Here is a 21520-nt window from a genome sequence, read left to right as displayed (position 1 = left end):
AAGCTGTGAAGCTAAACCAGAGATCCTCAAAGGAGGTAGTTTCTTTAGCATTCTTCTGAGAAATACAAGCTATATTTTAGAACTACAGAAAGGACAGGCTGCCCTACATACAGAAACTAAAACAATACTGACCCCTACTATTGCAAAATAAACTTACATTCGCACAGTCAAATGAAATTATTCTTTCCTGATACTGTGGGTCAGACTGAGATACCAGGAGATCTTTAAATGAAAATACCAGCAGAGACTCAAGCTCCAACTGTTTCGCAATATGGTTGACAAAAGTATTACGGGCTTCTCTGTGCTTCTCCACCTGCACATTCAAAGGACACAGCAACTTTGCAAAGGAAGGGCTTTAACAGAGTCACAGCATCTGAACATGTGGTGTTCCCTAACTCCATCTGGCTTTCCAGTGGCACTGAGTATGGCAATGGCAATGGCAATGCCTAGAGGAAAGCTGGGGACCTCGAGGGTCTTTCTCAGGGAGTGCAGTAAGAGGATGAGGGGTAATGGTTTTAAGCTGAAAGAGGGGAGATTTAAATTAGATTTTAGGAATAAATTTTTAACTGTGAGGGTGCTGAGGCACTGGAACTTGGTGACCAGAGAAGTTGTGGATGCCCCGTCCTGGAGGTGTTAAAGACCAGGCTGGATGAGGTTATGAGCAACCTGATCCAGTGGGAGGTGTCCCCGCCCATGGCAAGAGGGTCAGAGCTGGATGATTTTTAAGGTCCCTTCCAACCCAACCCATTCTACGATTCTATGAGTACACACCCACGGAAATCCTGCAGCTGAATCTTGTCACCAAGGAAATCCAGGAACTCTAGGAAACCCAGACTCTCTTCTGTGTTACTGAACACCTCTTCTTCGGTTGTCTTCAAAAGCAAAGGGGAAGTCATAAGGACCACAAGCAGTACAAAGAACAGACAGTAATATCTATGCACAGTTTAACCAGCTTTGAGGACCTGCACAAACAAATTGATCAACATAAGTAGGCTTCTACCCGCTATGTTTACAGCGTCTGTATTTTTCATAGGTTAGTACTGACTTCATTACTATATTTAAGCTAAGAGAACTGACTCTTTGTGGTCTGCCTCAAGTATTGTGGGATCTGAGGGAGCTTACCTGTCCAGGTTTCTGGTAGATGACACCAAATTTGAAGTTATTGCTTATGACATGTTCATCAAATGCAACAATAAGCTGAGAAGCCTGAAGTAATGAAAATAAAAATTATCATTCTGATGTCATTAGCCAAAACTTGATGAAAAAGGGACATATAGACATATCAGAACACTGTACCTTGGGGTACAGGACAGGAAAGAAGCGTTCAACATTCACATCTTCACACAGTAGCTGTTGAGCAAGGGACAGAGAGAGAAACAGAAGGGTGATTATCATGTGCCCTAGCTTGCTATGGGTGTGAGAGCATAGGCACAATTTACAATTATCTGACAGCAGTCCCTTCACCCAAAAATTCTAAGGTAAAATTAGGAGAGAGAGAAGAGAAGCTATATGGGAGTGTAAAAAGGAACTACATGTCAGCATTATTTGGGAACAGCAGAAAGGAGGGAAATGAGAGGACAGAAGCAAAAATAATTTGAAGAATGAGGTTATAACAGTGATTAGGCAAGCATGAACCTCACCTTCGCCATCTGGACAGCATTGGGAAATTCATTCAGACAGGAAATGGGGATCAAGTCATGTTTGGTACCAGTCCGAGTCCTGCCACAAATCAAAGGCATTGGAACAAAAGCTTGAAGTGAGACATAAGCAACACTGGCTCTTTAAAGAAGGAGTAGCCATTTCTTCAGATTAAAGCAATTAATTCCAGAGGATTAATTTTAAGTCTGCTGCATAAAATCACTGGAAGAGGAAGGTATTTATACAGTTTTTATTGCTCATCACTTCTTGTGGGGAGCAGAGGGAGACAAAACAGGAATGCTAAGTCTCTTCCTCCTTTGTGTTCCTTTATTGCTTGAAGAAATATTTTGCTACCCTAGACCCCTGTACCATTTTCTTTCAATGAACTCTAAACATTCAAATACAATTCATGGACACAGTAATATAATGGATTTGTATGATCGTATCTACCATAAGATCATAGGGCCTGTTAGAGAAAGCTTAGGAAAGCAGATCTGTGCAAAGTGCAGGAGATAGAAACTGTTGTAGCATTGTTCCAGAAAGCTGATGGAGAAAAGCTTCCTTTCTCTTTCTGTATATACTAAAGGAGCGATGCCTTTCTATGGGAGAAGAAATAGTGGGCCATCACAAAGTCCTCTTCAAAACATTCTAACCAAGATATAGAGCAAAATGTTCTGTGCATAATACAACATCTTAACAGGGGAATTTCTACCCTTTTGTTCTTCACCGGTCTCTTCCATGTAGGAAGGTTTCTGGGTTCAGGCAAACATTCCATGGCACAACTCACAAATATGCCCCGTCTTTCTTCCCCTCAAGATTATTGTTCCTTCTGTCACTCTGAAATGTTTTTTACATACAATGGATGAAACTCATCAATGATTCTCTTGTAACTGACTCCTACACAGCCAGTATTTTCCCTCAGTCCTGGACAAGTCCTTGTCAGCAGCAACTGCACATCAGTTGCTTCCAGCAGCATATTGACTACTGGAAGTGCACCCAGCCCACAGTGTGATAAAAAGCTTTTCTACAGCATGCCTCTCACCTATGCAAGATCCACCTCTGTCCTTTCTCTAGTTCATTCAGCAGCTCCCTCTGGATAATGGCTCTCCGTGGAGTCCCTAAAGGTTACAGCACTTCATAGGCTATTCTGGGAAGCTAAGCAACATTCTAGCTTGCCTTCAAGAGAACCTTAGTCTCAAGCACAAAGTCCAAAGATAGGCCTGGGCTAGGCTGCCCTCCACTTGGGAAATCCATATTCTCCTAGAGAGTACTCACAAGTATCTAAGTAAACAGAATAAACAGAAGAACTTTCTTTTTGAAGGAAGAAAAGATGTTTTTCACAGAGGAACTACAAGGATGTGCCTACAAATACCACCTCAGCTTCCTGAAGTAAACTGCTGAGAGGTGACTCTGAGGGAACAGCAAGAAAAGAAGGCTCAAAGGTTCCTTTGCAGTCCTCTCCAGGAGAAAGACATAAGATTCACACCAATATTTATGCAGAAAAAGCTCAACGTAAGATGAGAGACTGTACAGTAAGACGCACTTGATCAACAGGCACTGTTACCTCAGCAACAGGCGTAGATTTTCCTGTTTCTCACTCTGTTCATACTTCACAGAAAGTACCAGGTAGCCCAAGGACATGTCACTGGAGTAAAAGTTCTGGTGCTCCTGAAAACCAGAAGACAAAACACTTTATTCCCAACATGCTTCCCAGAGAAGTTTCCCAGATTTTTTGCATACAACCTGTCACTCAACATAAGCTATTTTTTTCTTTAACAAACAATGACAAGTTTGAAGACATACAAATGCTGTCTCCCAGCCCCCTTGGTGATTAATGCATGAGAATATCAGTCAAAGTTCCTCCACTGTCAGTTCAGTTCCTCCTCAGCTGTCCATCATCAGAAAGGCTCTCAAGAAGGAATAAGATGAGAACATTAAGCAACACATTTTGAAGAAATACAGTTTCTTGTAAAAAAATTTCTGTCTTTCATGGCCTTTCCCTGTACCCATTCAGACTTTGCACGGCTCCAGCACATTCAACTGCATGTGGTCATGGGAATTTTCTATACAAATCGTAATGGCAGGATCATTACACCAAACAGCTGACTTTTAAGAGCACTCACATCTCAGAAAGGATGCAGTCAGAGCTCCAGGTAACCAAAAAAGTCAGAGCTTTGTAGATGAAGACTGTTCTCAGCGGTGCCACTAACACTGCCTGAGCTTCAGTGGAGTTTACCTCAATCAGAGAGTCTTTCAGTCAAACAGTGAACCATAATGCAAACATTTTCACAGGCTCTACACAGAAGGAGCTGTGGCCATATGTTTCTCCCAGGTACACAGCCATGTTCCAAAGGCCTAGGTATAGCAGTATCTATCATACGTATATGTAAAAGATATATATTGATATAGATAACCTCTAATCTCAAAAGGTTAAAGCCTTTTGACAAGGAATGTGAGCAGAAAACTCTAGCGCAATGAGACTACTGAATAGGTAAGATCATCCAGAAATGCTTAGATCACTCCCATCTTCCTAGAGGAAAACCATTTTATGGCCAATTTTTGAAGTTGGCTGCTACATAAACCCTGACCAAACTCTGACCAGCTGAGACTGAATTCTTGCTTTCAGTGAACAGTCCAAAATTATTTGGTCTGAGATATAAGCAGGACAGTGAGACCAATGAGACTGTCATGCAGAATCATGATCTGATTCTCTTTGGATTAGATTTGATGAGATTAACATCTTAATCTCTCACTACTAATGGAACTTCTGTTGAAAGGGGCAGAAGTACATTCCAATATTTAGCCCCAGTCCAGGATAATATAGTGGGAGTGGTATGGTATTTCTGAGCTAGCGATGATGGAAGCGGGGTAGGACTCCTTCCCAGCTAAGGAAAGCAATAATAAATAAAACAAAATACAGAATCTGAAAACCAAAATCACCTCAGCTACTCTCTGGCAGGCAGAATTATCTGTGCCTCCTTATGCCTTGGGACCATTAAATCAGGAGAAAGTCATACAGCAATTTGCTGATGGTGGAATCAGGAATGCGTCCACAGAGATCTTCATTGCAGAACAGTTTAGGCAACAGAAAAAAGTAAGACTGTCTCTTGGTGTCTTTTGTAGACAAATCTTGACAATTTCCAAATCCCAGATGATGTACCTCAAGATATTCAGATGTATTTCCCACTAGTGGTTCTATAGGAAAAAGAAGCTCTGTCCACTCACTGAGACACTCCTAGGAGGTAAAATACACACACTTCTATGGGGAGATTGATTCCCAAATTCACCTCGTCAAGCGTTTCATGGAAAGGAGGTACAAACTCCTATGTTGTTTGTTGATATATTTTCCAATGATAATCATCACCAACTTGAAAGACATAACCAAAGTACACTGCATACATTTTAGTGTGTACAGATTCTTTTCTGGTGCACACCAGTGTTTTTATGCTGTTTGATTGTGGAAATGATCTCCTCAGCTTAACTATAAAGCATTTGTCATGGTCACATTAAATCGAGGAGAGAAATAAAAAAACAAGCCCCTGCAAATAATTAATGGGCTGTTCTACCATGAGAATAGCAGTCATCTCAAAACAAAGATAGAGTCACTTGCAATCTGAGATGATACCCAAGGAGCATGAAGTCAGTAACAGGAAGTACTGACTAAATGCTTCCTTGTGCATGACACAAAAGCGTTATGCACTGAGATAGTAAACTAAGTGTTGAGTTGTACAGTCAGAACATGCATGGTTTAGAATGCGTTCTATGAAGGAATACTCTGGACACAATAAAGTAATGATAAGGACTCAACATGTGTAATTTGTTCAAAAAGAGTTGCTAGTTTGCGAGTTCCTTCCTCAGGCAAAATGAATCTTACCACGTAATCATCATATCATATAATAGAATCATATCATAGAATGATTCAGTTGGAAGGCACCTTAAAGATCATCTAGCTTCAAGTCCTCTGCCATGTGCATGGACATCTAACCTGGCCTCGAACACCTCTAGAGACAGGACATCCCCCGCTTCTCTGGGCAACCTGTTCCAGTGCCTCACCATTCTCACAGTGAAGAATTTCTATCTGATAACTAACCTAAATCTGCCCCCTTTCAGTTTAAAGCCATTAGCTTTAAATGTCTTATCACTACATGCCCTCGTAAAAAGTCCTCTCCAGCTTTCTTGTAGGTCTCCTATAGGTAGTGGAGGGTTCCTGTAAGGTCTCCCCAGAGCCTTCTCTTCTCTAGGCTGAACAAGCCCAATTCTCTCAGCCTGTTTTCGTATGGGAAGTGCTCCAGGCCTCTGATCATCTTCATGGTATCCTCTGGACTTGCACCAACAGGTCTGTGCCCTTCCTGTGCTGCGGACTCCAGAACCGAACGCAGGACTCCAGATGAGGTCTCATGAGAGCCGAGTAGAGAGGCAGAAGCCCATCCCTTGCTCTGCTGTTCACACTGCTTTTGATGCACCTCAGGATACAGTTGGCTTTCTGGGCTGCAAGCTCACGTTGAGCTTCCCATCCACCTGCAAGTTCTTTTCTTCAGGGCTACTCTCAATCCACTCTCTGCCCAGCCTGTATTTGTGCTTGGGATAGCCTCAACCCAGGTGCAGCACCTTGCATTTAGCCATGCTGAAACTCATGAGGTTCACACAAGCCCATGTCTCAAGTCTGTCAAGGTCCGTCTGCACGGCATTCCTTTCCTCCAGTGTGCCAACCATGCCCCACAGCTTGGTGTCATCAGCAAACTCACTGAGGGTGCCCTCAATCCCACTGTCCATGTCACTGACAAAGATGTTAAACAGCACTGGTCTGGTCCCAGTACAGACCACTGAGGAACACCACTTGTCACTGGTCTCCACTTGGACATTGAGCTGTTGACTGCAACTCTTTGAGCCAATTCCTTACCCACCAAATGGTCCATCCATCAGATCCACATCTCTCCAATTAGAGACAAGAATGTCATGTGGGAAAGTGTCAAATGCTGTGCATAAGTCCAGGTAGATGACATCAGTTTCTCTTCTCTAATCCACCAAAACTGCAAGCTCATCATAGAAGGCCACCAAATTTGTCATGCATCATTTGCCCTTAGTGAAGTCATACTGACTGCCACCAATCACCTACATATTTTCCGTGTGCCTTAGCATGGTTTCCAGCAGGATCTGCTCCATGACCTTCCTGGGCACAGAGCTGAGACTGACTGTCCTGTAGTTCCCCAGGTCTACTTTTTTTTCCCCCTTTTTTTAATAAGTGAGGGTTATGTTCCCTTTCTTACTACCGAGGGGCTTGCACTGTCAGTGCTGAACTCCCCTCTATAAATAATATCATCTCCATTTCCAGTATTACTATACTTCTTTCCTCTTGTCATCCCAAGGTTAGTATGTGCCCAGGAGCCTCGAAAGAGCTCATTAACCAAATATAAACATTTTCCATACAAACCTTTCTCTTCTGTTAATATACAGGATGACACCCATACCACAAGCGGACAGGACCAATCCAATACACCGGTGGCCATATGGTAGTATGTACCTTATTTACTTCAGTGCACGGCATCATAAGGAAATGAAATGGAGTGGCTGTGCAGTTATTTCTAAGTCCATCAGGAAAAATCTGAGATGCATTTCAGCCTGGAGGTTAGGTGGGCAGAGAAGGCTCTGAAAATCACCCTTACCTTCCCCAGAAAATGTTTGCGGTACAACTTGGCTGTAGGGTCGCTCTCCAGTTTCACTTTACCACTCCAGGGAAAGGGTGCATCAGACAGAGTTGGATTCAAGCTGGAGATGTTGTGGCTGGTCCCTTCAATCCAGTAGCCCCCAAACTGGGGTAAGATAATGAGAGGATATGGCCAGCCTTTCTGCAATACCTATTCAGAAGGACATAGAACACAAAAGCTGAAAGGGCAATCAAGTCCAAGGAAAACCAGAGGAAAGCAGTTCTAACTCACCTCATGGATGCTGGGGTAAGGAATGTACTCCTCTTCCGTCTGAAAACAGAAGAGACCATTAGCAAAAACACGTCACAACGCTTCAAGTATTATGCTCTCATGATAGCACGAGCTATCAGAGCTTCCACTCCGCCCCAGTCCACCTTTAGTGTTTTACTTTAGGATATAAGGTTAGACTCCATTTCCCAGCTTTCAGCATTATAACATAGAACTTTGAGAACAATAAATTTAGGAGTCAGATTTCACCCACCTTCCTCCTTGAAACTACACAGAATATAGGTATGCAAAATATAAGCAAATCGGATGAGGTTAGTAGAGCCTCTGCCCTTTCCTGCCACATAGTGCTACACAGCTGCAGACAGAGGGGACAATAGTAACACTGTATTTACACTGACATCAAAATTGTGTCATCTCCAGAGCTAGACCTGTGGTATACAACTGAGCAGTACTGCGGCATGGCTGCAAGGATAGCAGGAGTGTCTGAGCTGCTTTATCCCAGTTCGATGCCCCTTCCATCACCACAAAGAGCATCACCTCTGTCAAAACTAACTAAGCTACATCAGTTCTTTGTGTGGCTTTTTTTTTTTTCCTTTAAATTCATTCCAAGTTTAAATTCAAGGTCAAGACTGATTTTAAGGTTACTGTGCCTGACCTGAGACTGAAGAAATGGAGAGGAAGAGTCGAGAATTTAAAGATGAGAATCTGTTCTTGCTGGGCCAATATGGAGGGAAGCAGAACAGCTTTCTAGTAGTGTCTACAACTCACCAAGCCTATTATTGAAATAAGTGCAGCGTGGTTTCATAAATATTATCATAGCTCTTAAATTGAATAAAATTCAAGAAATTATTTACACAAAACTAAGATTGTTAAAAATATTAAGCGCTTATTGGAACCACTTAAATTTGAAAAGGGGAAACTATTAATTCTGTTTCAGCAACATAGTTTCACCCGCTTGTGCAGCACCTTAAAAAAATAAATAAGTAAAAAAGACAAGCATATATGTGTTCTTGGGCTGTTTGTAGGCTCTCTATTTACTCCAAGATGAAAACACACTGCAAGCCAGGTCAGTTATTATCTGCCGTTCTCAGCAACTTAAGAGGCAACAATGACTTGGCCTGACCTTGAGAGGAGCTGGAAGAGAACATCTTTGTTCATCCAGACGACTCCCCTGGAAACAGAAAGTCACAGGCAGTGAATCCTATATTTTAGCATGTCTGTTTCACTTACCCTCTCTGCTCTTCTGATGTTTGCAATAAACAGAAGGAGTAAAGCTAGAAGTTGGGCAGTGCCCTAGTTTGGCATTAAATCTGCAAAGCTGCCCCTCACCTTACATGTATTAAAAAGCAGAAAGCTGGCAGAAGTCAAAAGCAATCTCCCAAACTGATTTGCTTATTTATTTCTCTAATTTCTTCAAGGTATTTTGCTTCCTATCTCCAACAATAAAAAAAAAACAAGAAAGCCAGAGGTAAAGACTGCTCATTGTCCAAGTGGGCATCAATACAGACAGAAGAGTAAGAGGCATTCTCAGGCAGGAAGCTGAAGACCAGGATTTCAGTTGTAGCTTTCTCTTATACACAATACATGAGTATTCAACAACTGCCACCTAAATCTTGTAACTCTCATACTGGAATATGATGATTAGATTACATTTTTATACACTATTAGTGACTGCTTAATGGAGTGGCTAATCAGGAATTCCAGACAGGATAAGCAGATCTTGAATTTGTTCTCAAAATAAGCAGGAACTGATTTGTAACAACCATGTCTATGCAAGTATTCTGCTGTGGAACTAACTTGTAAACTAGTATCCGTTAGAAATACATGCATCTGAGTAGAACTTTACGGTGAAGATGTAAGAGGCTCAAGAGCAAAAGTCTACAGCCAATTCCCCAGCCATGTGGTGTGCAAAAACTGCTAGGATAGCAACAACATTCACACTGGGCATTAGCAACATTAGATTGAGGATTAGTAATGATCAAGGTGCTCCTTGCAGTAGTAACAAAAGTAAAAAATAATAGAAAAAATATCCCATTACACATAAAAATGAGGTTGCAGAAGAATGAGAAAGCTTATTAAAAGAACCAAAGAACGAGCATTAAAAAAGCTAAATCTTCAAGAAATGATGAGTAGCCAGACCTGGAACTCATAGCAAATGCATAACACCTTCAAAAAATGCTTAGAAATACTAGAAGTAAACCAGCATGGTTAAACTCCAGGGTAAGGGAGACTAGTAGTAGATGCATGAGGGCATTCTTCCTAAGTCTGAGGTTGAGTTCAAATACAAAAAAAATAGCAATAACAGCAAATTTTAGTTGATTAAATAAAAAACACAGTAAAACAAGTGAAGAACAATCTGCAAATAACATAACAGCAAAAAAAAATATTTTCCTTAACTGTATTAGGAGAAAGAAACCTGCCAAAATATCTACAGGGTGACACAAGATCAAAGTATAAAAGCTGAGCTTGGAGGGAGTTATGCAAGTTACGCACACCACCCTTCCCGAAACCTAATTTTTTTCATTTATATTTTCAACAGAGGAGCCTGAACAGACACCAGCTTTGACCAATTCTTCATGGGGAAACGTCAGAAGATCTGTTTCAAATTGCAATGTCAGTAGGCATCACTGACAAAATGAACAACAAATTACCGGGACATGTTAGGTTGTGAAATTAAGAGGGAACAGAGGATGACAAGTGATCAGCACCTTTTGCAAGGTAATAGTAATTATTTTGCATTTGGAGAAGTCATAAAACTGGGAAAGTGGACTACATGAAACATAAGTGCAAATGGCTGTTCCGTCAGTGTCATCTGGACTTTCACTTGTCAACCTGGTGTATTTGGGCTCACCAGGAAGGCTATGTTCTGAAACAGGGGGCTCAGGACTAGTTCTTTGGGGCAAGAAAGTCTCTTCCTCTATTAAAATAGGATTGAGACAGGAGAGACACACAGGTACAAAATAGCCCCAGCCTTCTGGAACAAACTGTGGAAGGTACTGGGACAAACTTGCTATGCACCAGCAGATTTCTGCACACAGAAAAGGAGGTTGGGAAACTGCAATTTTGCAAGATATCTCTCCCCTTCCTTGGCATTTCTGGTAGATCTGATAACTGCAAAAAGTTTCCAGTTTCAAAGGAGGTCCTGGTAGAAGACCAGTATCTCAGAGAGGCCCCCCGGGCTACTGTAAAGGAGCTGACGTTTGTATTGGAGCCTCTACAGAGAGTGGAGTCATTCTATGACTCTGCACCATTATAGGAGTTCCTGGTAGCCTAAGAGCGGAAGATGTAGGCCTAAACCTACCGCCCTCTCCTCTGGAGTGAAGCTTAAGGTACTGGCTAAGATCTAATGCAGCCCTGGGCCATACAGTACAAGGCTTTATTTTAGGGGGTAACCAGGACTGCAGGGAACTTAGAGCAGAAGTCGTTGAAATGTCAAAGCATAGGCAGAACAATTGGTTGATGATCACTGTCATTCCTCAACAGAGAGAGGCATAAATGATAGCCCTCAGCCACCTGTTGAGACACCCTTATGGTCACTAGTATGGTCCAGTTTGGCTTCCAGCACTGCCTTTAAGGAAAGACTTTCCTTCACTGTCTCCCCAAGTAGCTTACTGGGGATAGCACTGGTCAAGAAATCTGATATTCCCAGGGTCTTGTACAGGGAAAACACCTGGCCTGAGCACGATGAAAGAACAGATGGCAGAAAAAGCCATTCAGACTCACAGTTGTGTCCAACATGGCATAACAATGCTGTTATAACACTTTTTTTATGGGAAAAGAGTGGTGCCTTAAGGGGACTAGTTCAAAACAAACATGTTAGGTATAAAAGGGGATACTGGAAAAAAAAAAAAACAAAACATGAAGGTTGTGAGAAAATAAGACTGATAGACATGTTGAAACTGTATAAATGCAGAATAGAGATAGTGAATATGACACCATGAAAGACAAAATCAATAATTACTAAAAATATAAAGAAAGATCCCATCAAATAACCAAGAATGGGGGTGCAGGGGGGAAGAGTATTTTCTTCTGGTAAATTCTTTTCTCTTCTTCCAAAAAAACTGCTGTCATACTTTAGCAGCAGTTATTAATTATCTTAGTACAAGTCAGATAACTAAACAAGCCAAATTAAAAAAAAAACAACAACATTATACATTCTTAATAATGGGCAGCTAAGAAACCAATATAGATGCAAAATCAAGTAGTCTACATATGCTGGAAATTCTAATCAGCTTCCTCTATTCTCTCTAACCAAAGAGATCCAAATGCAGTGAGAGACAGTTTTCATATGGTAAATTGGGGCTAAGAAACACTGAGAATCTCAAGCATCACAGTCTTTCAGGGACATCTGCTAGGGAATCTTCCTTATACAGATTTCAAAAGGCCTGGAAAGGATTGTCATACCTTTTAACATGTGCTTGAACTGAACAAGAAGCTCTGCACATTCAAGCTCACGTTCTAGCACAGAACTACATAAGCTAGGCACACTTACAGATTTTGTTATTCTAAAGCATTAAGCATCTATGCCAGTAAAGTAGTTTCAATGTCTGTGTCTATCTATGCATGAATACGTAGGACAAACCTTAAGCCCCTCCTTCCCCTCAAATAGTATTTAAGCCTCATAACTCTCTACTCCATGTTTTGTTGCTACCTTCCACCTCCTCACCTGTATAGTCTCACCAAAGTCTTGCGCTTGCCTCACACCCATAAACTAGCCACTCAAATTCCAGAAAATAAGTTAATAATTTCTTGTAAGTTTAATTCCTGCACATAATAAAAGGCATGTGTTATGTGCTGTGTTGAGTATTACGTTAGCTTAAAGTTAACAACAGCATTTTAGAGAAGGTGTACCACTTGGAGAAAATTTCAGTAGTCCAGGGATATTCTGAGAACAGATCATCTGAAAAACTTAATTTTAAAGATTTTGTTGTTAGATACATAACATACATAAAACTATTATATTACTTTCTCTTTATTTAGTAGGGCAGGGTTGTTTTTTTCCCTTTTACTCTACTTTAATTTTATAATGGAATATCTGCAACTAAATGCATGTATTTCTGTAAGAGAATTAAACCAAAGTCCTTCTTTCTTGTACAAGTTAAAGACAAGAACTACAGTAGTTATTTATTAAACTGTTCGACCTTGCTACAAGCAGTTATTTCATTAATCACCTGTCATAAGTAGCTGCTACTCAGCAGAAATATAGTTTATTGAAGAAGATGCCAGAGATACCTTAATGCAACTTTCGTTTTCTCTCAGAACCACAATTCTGCAAAGAACAGACGGAACTATAATAATTTGTGTCTATTCCTTTCATCATGCCAGTAGGAAAAATGAACACAAGAAAATGCTTTTGAAACTCCATTTAGGATTAGGTAGAGGAGCTTGAGCACAGAAGAGCTAAATATTCTGCAAGCCCAAATTAAAGAGTATTGGGACTGAAGTGACAAGACAAACAGCAGCTGATTATTTGTCTGACTATGGACAATCACGAAATCCCCAAGTTTGACAGAATAACTTATCCTTACCTGCATTTTTTCAATCATCTCAAACAAGTCCACAGTCTGCAAAAAGGAAAAGACAACAGGGAAAAGAATATAACATTTGCAGATGCTAATGTTATCTTCTGTAGCAGCCCAGATATTGAAGGAGCCAACAGTTCCTTCCATGTTTTGGCACAGAAACTATTGTATTTGCTCACAGAAGACAACATGAAGTCATTCTTCCTTAACTGACAGTATGGACAATACAATGAGCTAAATTGTCTTATGTTTGCGTTGCAAAAGCTTGATCTGGGTCACACTACTGACTTGATACAGTGTAGTTAGAAAATGATTAAATGAACTTTAGGAATCTCATAGAAGCAGGCAACTATAGCTCTAACACGTGCAGGCACACAAACTTGCTTTCAGTCATTTCTTCTGCTCAGTGCTCCAAGGCACATTCCAACCCTGAGCCAGAAGAACATGGACTGTCTTTACCTTGTTGGGGATGGCAGGAGCGAGAGTACATGGAAAGCCTTAGATGGAAGAGTCTATAATATCACTGAAGCAGCACAGCCCCTCCTCAGACCTCCTGCAAGAGAGAGAGGCACAAGGGAGGAAACGAAAAGAAAACCTTCTAACTCCTCGACAACTCAAGATGCCAGTGTTTGCCTGCAGTGCATCCTTTGCCTCTGCTTACTCTTCCTCTGCCCAGACCATTTCTTGTCTATGAGGTAGCTGTCATTGCCTGTGAGACTCCCTCAACTGTCTTCACTTACCATTTGCCACTTGCAAACATCCTGGATACAACAGCAAAAATCTTCCACCCCAGACTGCTGTGTCTCTGTTCACACGCATTATTTTCCTCAAAACTGCGTGTAAGCACTGAAAGATCTTTTCTTCCCCTCAAGGCCCTCCTCTATCATCAATTTGCGACAGAATAAAGACAGATCTCACAGGAAGATTTAGTTCTGAAATTTCACTGAAATCAGCACCTAAAAGACTATGCCATAGCCTGGGTATTAGTCTCCAAGACAGGATCATAACAGAGATGGTGCCAGAACAGAACTGATACACCTAGCAGGAGAGACGCACAGTTCTGTGTTACCACTGCTGGTAATGCCAATGTGCACACTAGATGAGCTTTGGTCTGCACATCTTCAAATGAAAATATATTATTATTTTGACCCCTGCTGGAGTAGCACTGTATACAAACAGCAGCAGCATTTATTTGATTTCATAGAAGAGAAGACAAAAAAATAACACAAACAACATGCTGCAGTTTAAAATACACTTGTTGTATTGACTGTTGCACGATGGATGGTCTCACTGCTAGCTTGCAGCTCTCCTACTTTCCATGCCGTTCACAGATTTTCCTAGCAATCATAACTGTGGTTTAAGTCATGGTGAAGGTCACATAGTTGAGGCTGGGAACAAAGCCCAGATTTCTAATACAAAAGACAAGGCTTATCCACTTAGTAGTGCAATCACGAACTGTTTGCTATGTGACCTTGTAAAGCAATCATGAATTGTTATCCTCTAGCTGATAGATGCATGACTCTTACTGCTTCCATGGTAAGATGTTGGTACCTGTAAGTCACGCAGGCTCTTGCCTTGAACCCAGTGGCTACATTCCCTGTCCTATGGAAGTGTAACATACTTCTGTAATCACGAGGCTACACTCTATTACAAGCTCCAAGAATCTCTATGCCCATCAATACACTGACAGCTCACAATTTATTTGGGTATTCCAATGGTATCATCTAACTTATATATGGACTGTTCTACACAAAATACCACGATGGTTTCACCCCACAATTGTCTACTAAAACTCAAATGAGAGAGAATTCTGTAATGCAACTAAAGATTAAATCCATAATGCATATGGGAAGGAAGATGTAGGAGTTAGTCTTGACATCCTCACCTAAATATTGGAATACGTAGATGGGAAATGTATTTTAATACATTAATACATTAATTAATTTTCAATTAACATATCAAGACATGCTTTACTTATCTTTTTATTCATTTACCTGAAGCATGTTAGGGAGTAACAAAATTCATGTTGAAAGCAGTACATGAAAGATTTTCACTGTTTCTTTTAGAAAGCTGAAGTTTCTGTTCTGTGAGCTCTAAAGAGCTTAATTTGATGAATTCTCATTTTCAGAAACTAGCCATCTCCAAAGAAGCATAATAGTAAAATGTTTGTGAAACTGGATGCTCCTGGGCCTTCTTGCATGCTATAGTGTTTTTCTTTGGCTGTCACTGGTTTGAATCCTGACAGTTCAGTAGCAAGTAAAATACACACCTGCATCATGGAATTCTGGCAGCTCCTACAAAAGTCAGTGTGGCCAGTCCTGCCCCTGTTTTCTCACCATAAATTCATCTCTACGCTTTGGACTAACCTGACCACTTCGTGCAGCAGCTGCTCCTTACCATTCAGTCCTAGTACAGTTCTACTGTCATAATGACTCCAGTAGATGCCAAAATCACTGGTCTTATCATACATTTGGAGATGTTCTCAATTCTGTAATTATCCCAGACTAGGAATGTGCCAAGGGACTTGAAAAATCCAGGAGAATTATTTATATTTTATGTTATCTTCTACAAAATATCACAAAAAAATTGGGAGCATTGTAACTGTTGCTTGAAATTCTGTTTGTGAATTTTGAACTTCTGAAATGAAAAAGCATTAAGCTTTATTTATAGAAAGAGAACATACTTATTTTCAAAATTGGAACTCCAAACTCTTTGACCATAGAAAAGCAGAACATCATCCTTCTGAAAAAGAAAAGCAATTCTGCAGACTGGGAGAGGAATAGGTATGCTTGCTGAAGCTTTATTTTTAGGAAATGGCAACAAGGAGAAGCAGAGAGCCTAGAAAACACTAAAGACTAAACTAGGGTGTTACTAATGACAGTGAACAGTGTGTTAATTTCAGGCAGGTAGCCACACTGAAAGTAGACTCTGCTGATCCACCGCTAAATACTCCACTCTCAATTCTGAAACAACATGAGCAGCACCTTTGTTGCTCTAAGCCACTGTTTCCACACACGGAGCTCTGCTCACATCCTATATTCCCATCAGGCAGCATCCTCTGCTATTTCAGTCCTGGGGTCTCTATACAGCTCTCTCAAAATCATTCCCACCTGCTATAGCTCAGTCAGTTCAATAACCAAGCCAGTGCAAAGATTTGTTCTGAGAAAAACAAAAACTGGCCTTAACATTTTTCCTACATCCTCTGACCCACCTTTCAAAAGTATTCCAGAGGTGAAGGGGATATTGTTGCGCTCTGAAGAGACAAGCGCCCCAAAGACTCAGGTAATTCTTTTCCTGGAAGATCCCAGGGAAGAATAGGCATCGCTATTGTAAAAGCCTCTGCTAATGTGGAAGCCTTCCAGTAGGAGAAACAACATGGCATGATTTGCATCTTATTGTGGAACAAATCAGTATAACAACTCGCACCCCAGTCTGATGAGAAATTCTTGCAATAAGATGCCAATGGGTTTTTGAAATCACTTACGAGAAGTGACAGACAATTCAGAAGAACTGAAGGCAATTTGAAACAAGAACAGGCCTGAAACGCTCACAAGGAGAATGCTGGGCAAACATTTCCCTTGAGCAACAGCTTCTGCTCCTTCACTCCCTCGTTTTTCCCTCACAGAGACATATCTTCTTTGCCAAGTGAGATTATTTTTAGGTATTTAACAAAGACAGCTGAAAACAAACAGCCTCCTTTTACAAGCACCAGTTTGCATAGAAACCACAGCTTTGAACCTTGCCCACACTCGGATTCCTAAAATTTAAGAAAAGGAATTGCCAAGGCAGAACTACGAGAAGGAAACAAGCACTACATATGAGACGCAGGATGCTCTCGGCTGGTCACAAACTTTTCTGCCCCTCCCTGCCTCCTGCCCTGTCTCCAGCTCCTCCGGGAGAGCCCTTCCCTGCCTACAGCTCCTCCAGCATCCCGGGAGAGCCCTTCCCTGTCTCCTTCCCTGTCTCCAGCTCCTCCCTCAGCCTGAGCGCGCTCTTCCCTGCCTCCGGCATCCCGGGACCGCCCTACCCTGCCTCCTACCCTGCCTCCCGCTTCTCCAGCACCCCGGGAGCGCCTTTCCCTGCCCGCAGCCCTGCTTCCCGCTCCTTCGGCACGCCGGAAGCGCCCTTCCCTGTCTCCAGCAGCCCCGGAGCGCCCTTCCCCGCCCTCCCAAGCGCAGCCGCAGCGCCCCCTCCAATCCCCGCCCGCCCGCGGGAACGGTGCAGCCACGAACCTTCCGCACCGCCAGCGAGGAAGCTGCGCTCCCGGGAGAAGGTGCGGGGCTGTTCCCCGCCCCGGCAGCTCCCTCTCCTCCTGCCGCGCCATGGAGAAGGGCTCGGCTCCCTCCCGGCTCCGCTGCCTCCCGAGCCGGGATGCGCGGCAGCGGCGGCACCAGGCGCCCCGCGGCTGGGACGGGCGACAGGAGGAGGAGCAGGAGAGATGGAGGAAGATGAGACAGCGAGGGATGGGGTGATGACTTCTGCCTCTCCTCCGCTGTGGAGGATCGGTTCCTCCCAAATATCTCCTTTCTGGGGGATCCGTGGCTGGGACACAGCCTGCAGGAGCGCTGCTGGGACAACCGAGCCGAGGAGGCTGTTCCCGAGTTGTCAGTGATGGCGGGACCCGCAGTGTGGAATAAGGACAGCAGAGGGGCCCTTTATTCACCTCTGCTGTGGAATAAGATCTGTCCCCGGGCTCTCAGTATCCTGTGGGAAAAGCGAGCATCAGGGCAATTCTCCACAACCTCTCATTCCCTTCAAAAGAAGGCTAAGAAGACAGCACCCCTTTGCTGTTTGGAGCGGAGGTACATCAAGTGCTGCAGAGATTGGGCTCTACAGCTCCCTTAGGGAAAATTATGATCTAACTGATCTAACATGTAAGCTGTTCTCTAACATGTAAGCTGTTCATCATTCCTGATAAAAACCGAGGATGAGAACACCATCTTTCATTGCAAGAGCATGCATATACTTGCGTTTGAACAAGAACACGTTTTTTTCCTGCGATTCTGTTTCATTCCACAGGATGATGCAATGTTTCTTCTTTACATCAAGAGCTAAAAAGGCAGCAGCTACCACCTTGTGCCAAGTGCTAGCCTCACCCTGGGCTTGTTCTAACCCATGAAAGGGATAGTAGGAAACACAGAACAAGAGACAGAATTTGGCAGAGCAGCCAGAGAGCCAGGAAAAGATGCAAAGGAAGAGTGAAAGCAAAATGCAGAGACACCAGACAGAAAATATGAGACAGCTGATATAGATGGGCAAAAAGAAAAACAGAAAGCAAGCAGCAACATCAAAGTTTTACGGATGAGTGCAGCAGTTTCATCCTAATGCTCCCTATAAATTCTGCTAATGAAAGACCTGGATAGAAATTATTATGGGAGCTTCAGGGGTCTGCAGGTGGGGAAAAGAGGCTGTAAAGAGTAAAGAATCAATCAAGGGAGGTGACAACTTCGAATCGATGAAGAAAGGATCCACTTGCTGGTTTTAGGAACTTGCGTGGAGGCCATATGTTTCCATTACCTCTCGTCTACTTCTTTCCTTCCCCCCCCACCCTCCCACAGTGGTTCTGCTGCTGGAATATGGGCCAACTGATAAAGCCCACCTCCTCGTTCCAACCCAATTGCTTCCCAGATGGGTTGAAAACAGCAGCCACTCTCTGCACAAGCAGTTTTCATTCATTCCTGAGCAAAGATGTGACTGGGCTAAGGCAAAGATCCAAGCTTGCCACTTCTGCTGCATCCAGGAAGGAGAGAGAAAGGGATGTTATTTTCTGCTGCAAGAGAGGGCTGCCAGCAGTAAGTACTGCCCTCCCCCGTCCCAAGGTCATTATCAGCAACAATAGCAAGCTTGGCCATGGTGAAAGCAAAGTATACAGAGGAGCCCAGGTCTTTCTACCATTCTTTGGCAGCTTGCCACTACAGACAAGAGCCAACTTTGTTCACATACAAAACCACACTGGGCACAGCTTTCATTTAACTGTCTCACAGCTTTACTTAACCTCCTGCACAACTCCAGTTGTGTACAGAGCCCTCAAGTCCCACAAGCAAACAATCCTTAAATACCATAATTACTGTTATAATTAGCCTGCTTTGGCAATATAATTATTGCTTTAGCAATATGATTATTGTTTTATCATATGAATAAATCACTTCCACATGTAAGCAAATCACAGCCCCCCCATTCCCCCATACTGCTCTTCAATTTATAATCATACTAACAATTGTTACTATTTACAAAGCTGATGCAACAATATCACCTAATTATAAGCCTTGTACTAAGTAGATATAGTTCCTTTTGACACTTGCATTCTTACATGACTAATTCTGTGTACTTATAGTCTCACATTGTAATCCATATATTTGTCTATATTTGCATAGATCATTATGCATTTTATAGCTATTGTGTGTTTTCGGGAATGGCAAAAAGTTTCTGTTCCTTTAGGTATCCTCGTAGGTACGTTAATATATGTATGACAGTAACTGCTGTCTATACCTTTTGCTCAGTATTCTCCCAGTATTTGTTAACAGAATTTTTTCATTCTCGTAACTGCATTGGCATTTCATCTTGCTCACATATGAGAAGTCTGTATTAGCTGTAACACAGAAATTGATGCCTGCATTTTTATTAATTATTTGAGTCATTGTAAAAACATCAGAAGCTCCGCGGAAGCTGCGCAGTACCACACAAACACAGCAGCATATCCTTCAATGCTAAACTCTTCAGAGCAGAAACTGACTTTTTTAATGTATTACTACAATATTATGCTCAGTTGCCACAAACTCATAGATGCACCCACAGAAACACACGTTTTCACATTAGCTGCTTCCCCAGATCTATGCACGCAGCTTCTAAATATAGTACTGAGTCTGCACAGACAGCACCTCCCACTGCCCACTTGGACTCATCATGTTATGCCAAACGGTGACAGAATCAGGGTGTGATTCCTTTGAGTCTGGACAGACCCTCTTTCATGCCCCTCCATCTCTTCAGTTTTCCTCGTTTGCTACGCAGACATCTACTCTCCCCACCTCCTCTCTCTCATATACTCTCTCTCGCTCTCTAACTGCTTCTCTACACAATGCAGTACAGTACAATGTCTTTTAAAAAGCATACAGCCACTTTCCCTGCTGAGGCTGAAACTGCCCCAAGGTCCATCCATTACAGAATGCCACGCAAGCAGCAGAGAAGATCTGGATCGACCCTCCCCCAGCTGTCTTTGCTCCCATTCCTTCTAGAAGCAAAATATATTTAATTGGCATTGCAGGCAAGACAAGAATAAAAGCAGCTAAGCTGTTCATCCCCTACCTGAGCATGGATCTCTTATCCCCAGCTGGTAAGCGGATGGAGACAGGGAACCCAGCAGCTCTCCTTTCCTTGCACTATCAATTATTCACGTAGGTTGCAGTGTCCTCCCTCTTTCTCCCTCCCTTTCTCTTCTGCTGCCCCCACCTGCAGATGAATGGAGAGCAAGCAGGTCGGTGCCGTCATACTTGAAACTAGAGAGCATTGTCGATTGAACAGCCAGCCTGTGGAGCAGCTAGGCTCTTAAACAGAGGAGCTTGGTCCTAAGGGAAGGGGCCAGACCAGCAGCTCCATGGGTGAAGCATGGGCAGCTCTGTACACCCACATGCTGCTCCCTGCATTTCTAATCCCAGACCTGCAGGGATGACCTTTAAAAATGAGAGGGTTTGTGGTTTGGGTTTTTTTCCACAGAAAAGCATATCTTTTTAGTCCTCTCAAGTATAATGATAGTTATTTGGTGACAGTGAACTGGGTCGTGGGTATTCATGTGTATAGATCAGAGTAGGAGGGAAAGTAGACTGGAAAAATCTGAAAAATGCTTACTCAGTAATGACTTAGTCCCTAGCAAAGGCACTGAAAGAGGATAATCTGAGGGGGAAGGATGACCTGGTACTTTCTGTAAATACTTCTGGTAATCATGAGTCATGAGACTGACCTGTGGGTTGGAATGATTGTTCAGTCACAATTTTTGTAGATAATTAAAGAATTTCCTATGTGGTGCCACTCTTAGGTAATGGAAAAATGAGTCAGGCAGACCTAGGTAAAGGTGTTTAAAGCTGTTTGTGTTGCAGAGAGCTACTGCCTACAACTGGGTGCGTCCTTTAGGTCTGTTTCAGAGCAAAGTTAGATTTAATTCCCAGGTCAAATTTACCACTCCATTTTGCACAGGAGTAACTCGGCCTGACTCATCCTGGTGCCATCACTGCTGGGGGGGAACTCCTACTAGGTTATCTCAAACATCACAATAATTTCTTCTGTTAATTCTTCCCATGACCATAGCCACAGCAGAGGCACTACAGACACACAAATAAAAGCATACTAGGGTGCTCGATCATCAGCTTTTCTGCCCTATTTAGCTTCTCCCATATTTTGAAAAAATATCTGCAGGAATTTTACCAGAAGTGATGA

The 21520-nt window shown here is 42.5% G+C and overlaps 1 protein-coding gene across 21 annotated transcripts in view; it reads right to left on the bottom strand.

Annotated features, from left to right (window-relative positions):
• The window catches only part of LOC104064347 (rap1 GTPase-activating protein 1), an 80512-nt gene extending 61884 nt beyond the window's left edge, over nt 1–18628 (bottom strand). For 7 of the 21 annotated variants that reach the window (XR_008448202.1, XM_054055524.1, XM_054056264.1 and 4 more), the window contains exons 1-11: nt 17326–18626; nt 13553–13646; nt 13100–13135; nt 8695–8742; nt 7575–7613; nt 7302–7493; nt 3203–3306; nt 1641–1719; nt 1297–1350; nt 1123–1206; nt 772–872 (exon numbers count right to left, since the gene is read on the bottom strand). Coding sequence is in view for 19 of the 21 variants with exons in the window: in XM_054055524.1 (XP_053911499.1) it covers nt 772–872; nt 1123–1206; nt 1297–1350; nt 1641–1719; nt 3203–3306; nt 7302–7493; nt 7575–7613; nt 8695–8742; nt 13100–13117 (719 nt within the window). In the remaining 2 variants the exon portion in view is untranslated. Of the gene's footprint in view, nt 1–771; nt 873–1122; nt 1207–1296; nt 1351–1640; nt 1720–3202; nt 3307–7301; nt 7494–7574; nt 7614–8694; nt 8743–13099; nt 13136–13552; nt 13647–15087; nt 15262–16304; nt 17117–17325 lie in introns of those variants that run through there. The other 14 variants (XR_008448190.1, XM_054056541.1, XM_054056687.1 and 11 more) reach the window with 6 other exon arrangements.
• Between the last annotated feature and the right edge of the window lie 2892 nt (nt 18629–21520).

This window comes from Cuculus canorus, chromosome 1 (genome assembly GCF_017976375.1).
Source record: "Cuculus canorus isolate bCucCan1 chromosome 1, bCucCan1.pri, whole genome shotgun sequence".
Taxonomy (NCBI): domain Eukaryota; kingdom Metazoa; phylum Chordata; class Aves; order Cuculiformes; family Cuculidae; genus Cuculus; species Cuculus canorus.
This window is presented reverse-complemented; position numbering and strand designations above follow the sequence as displayed.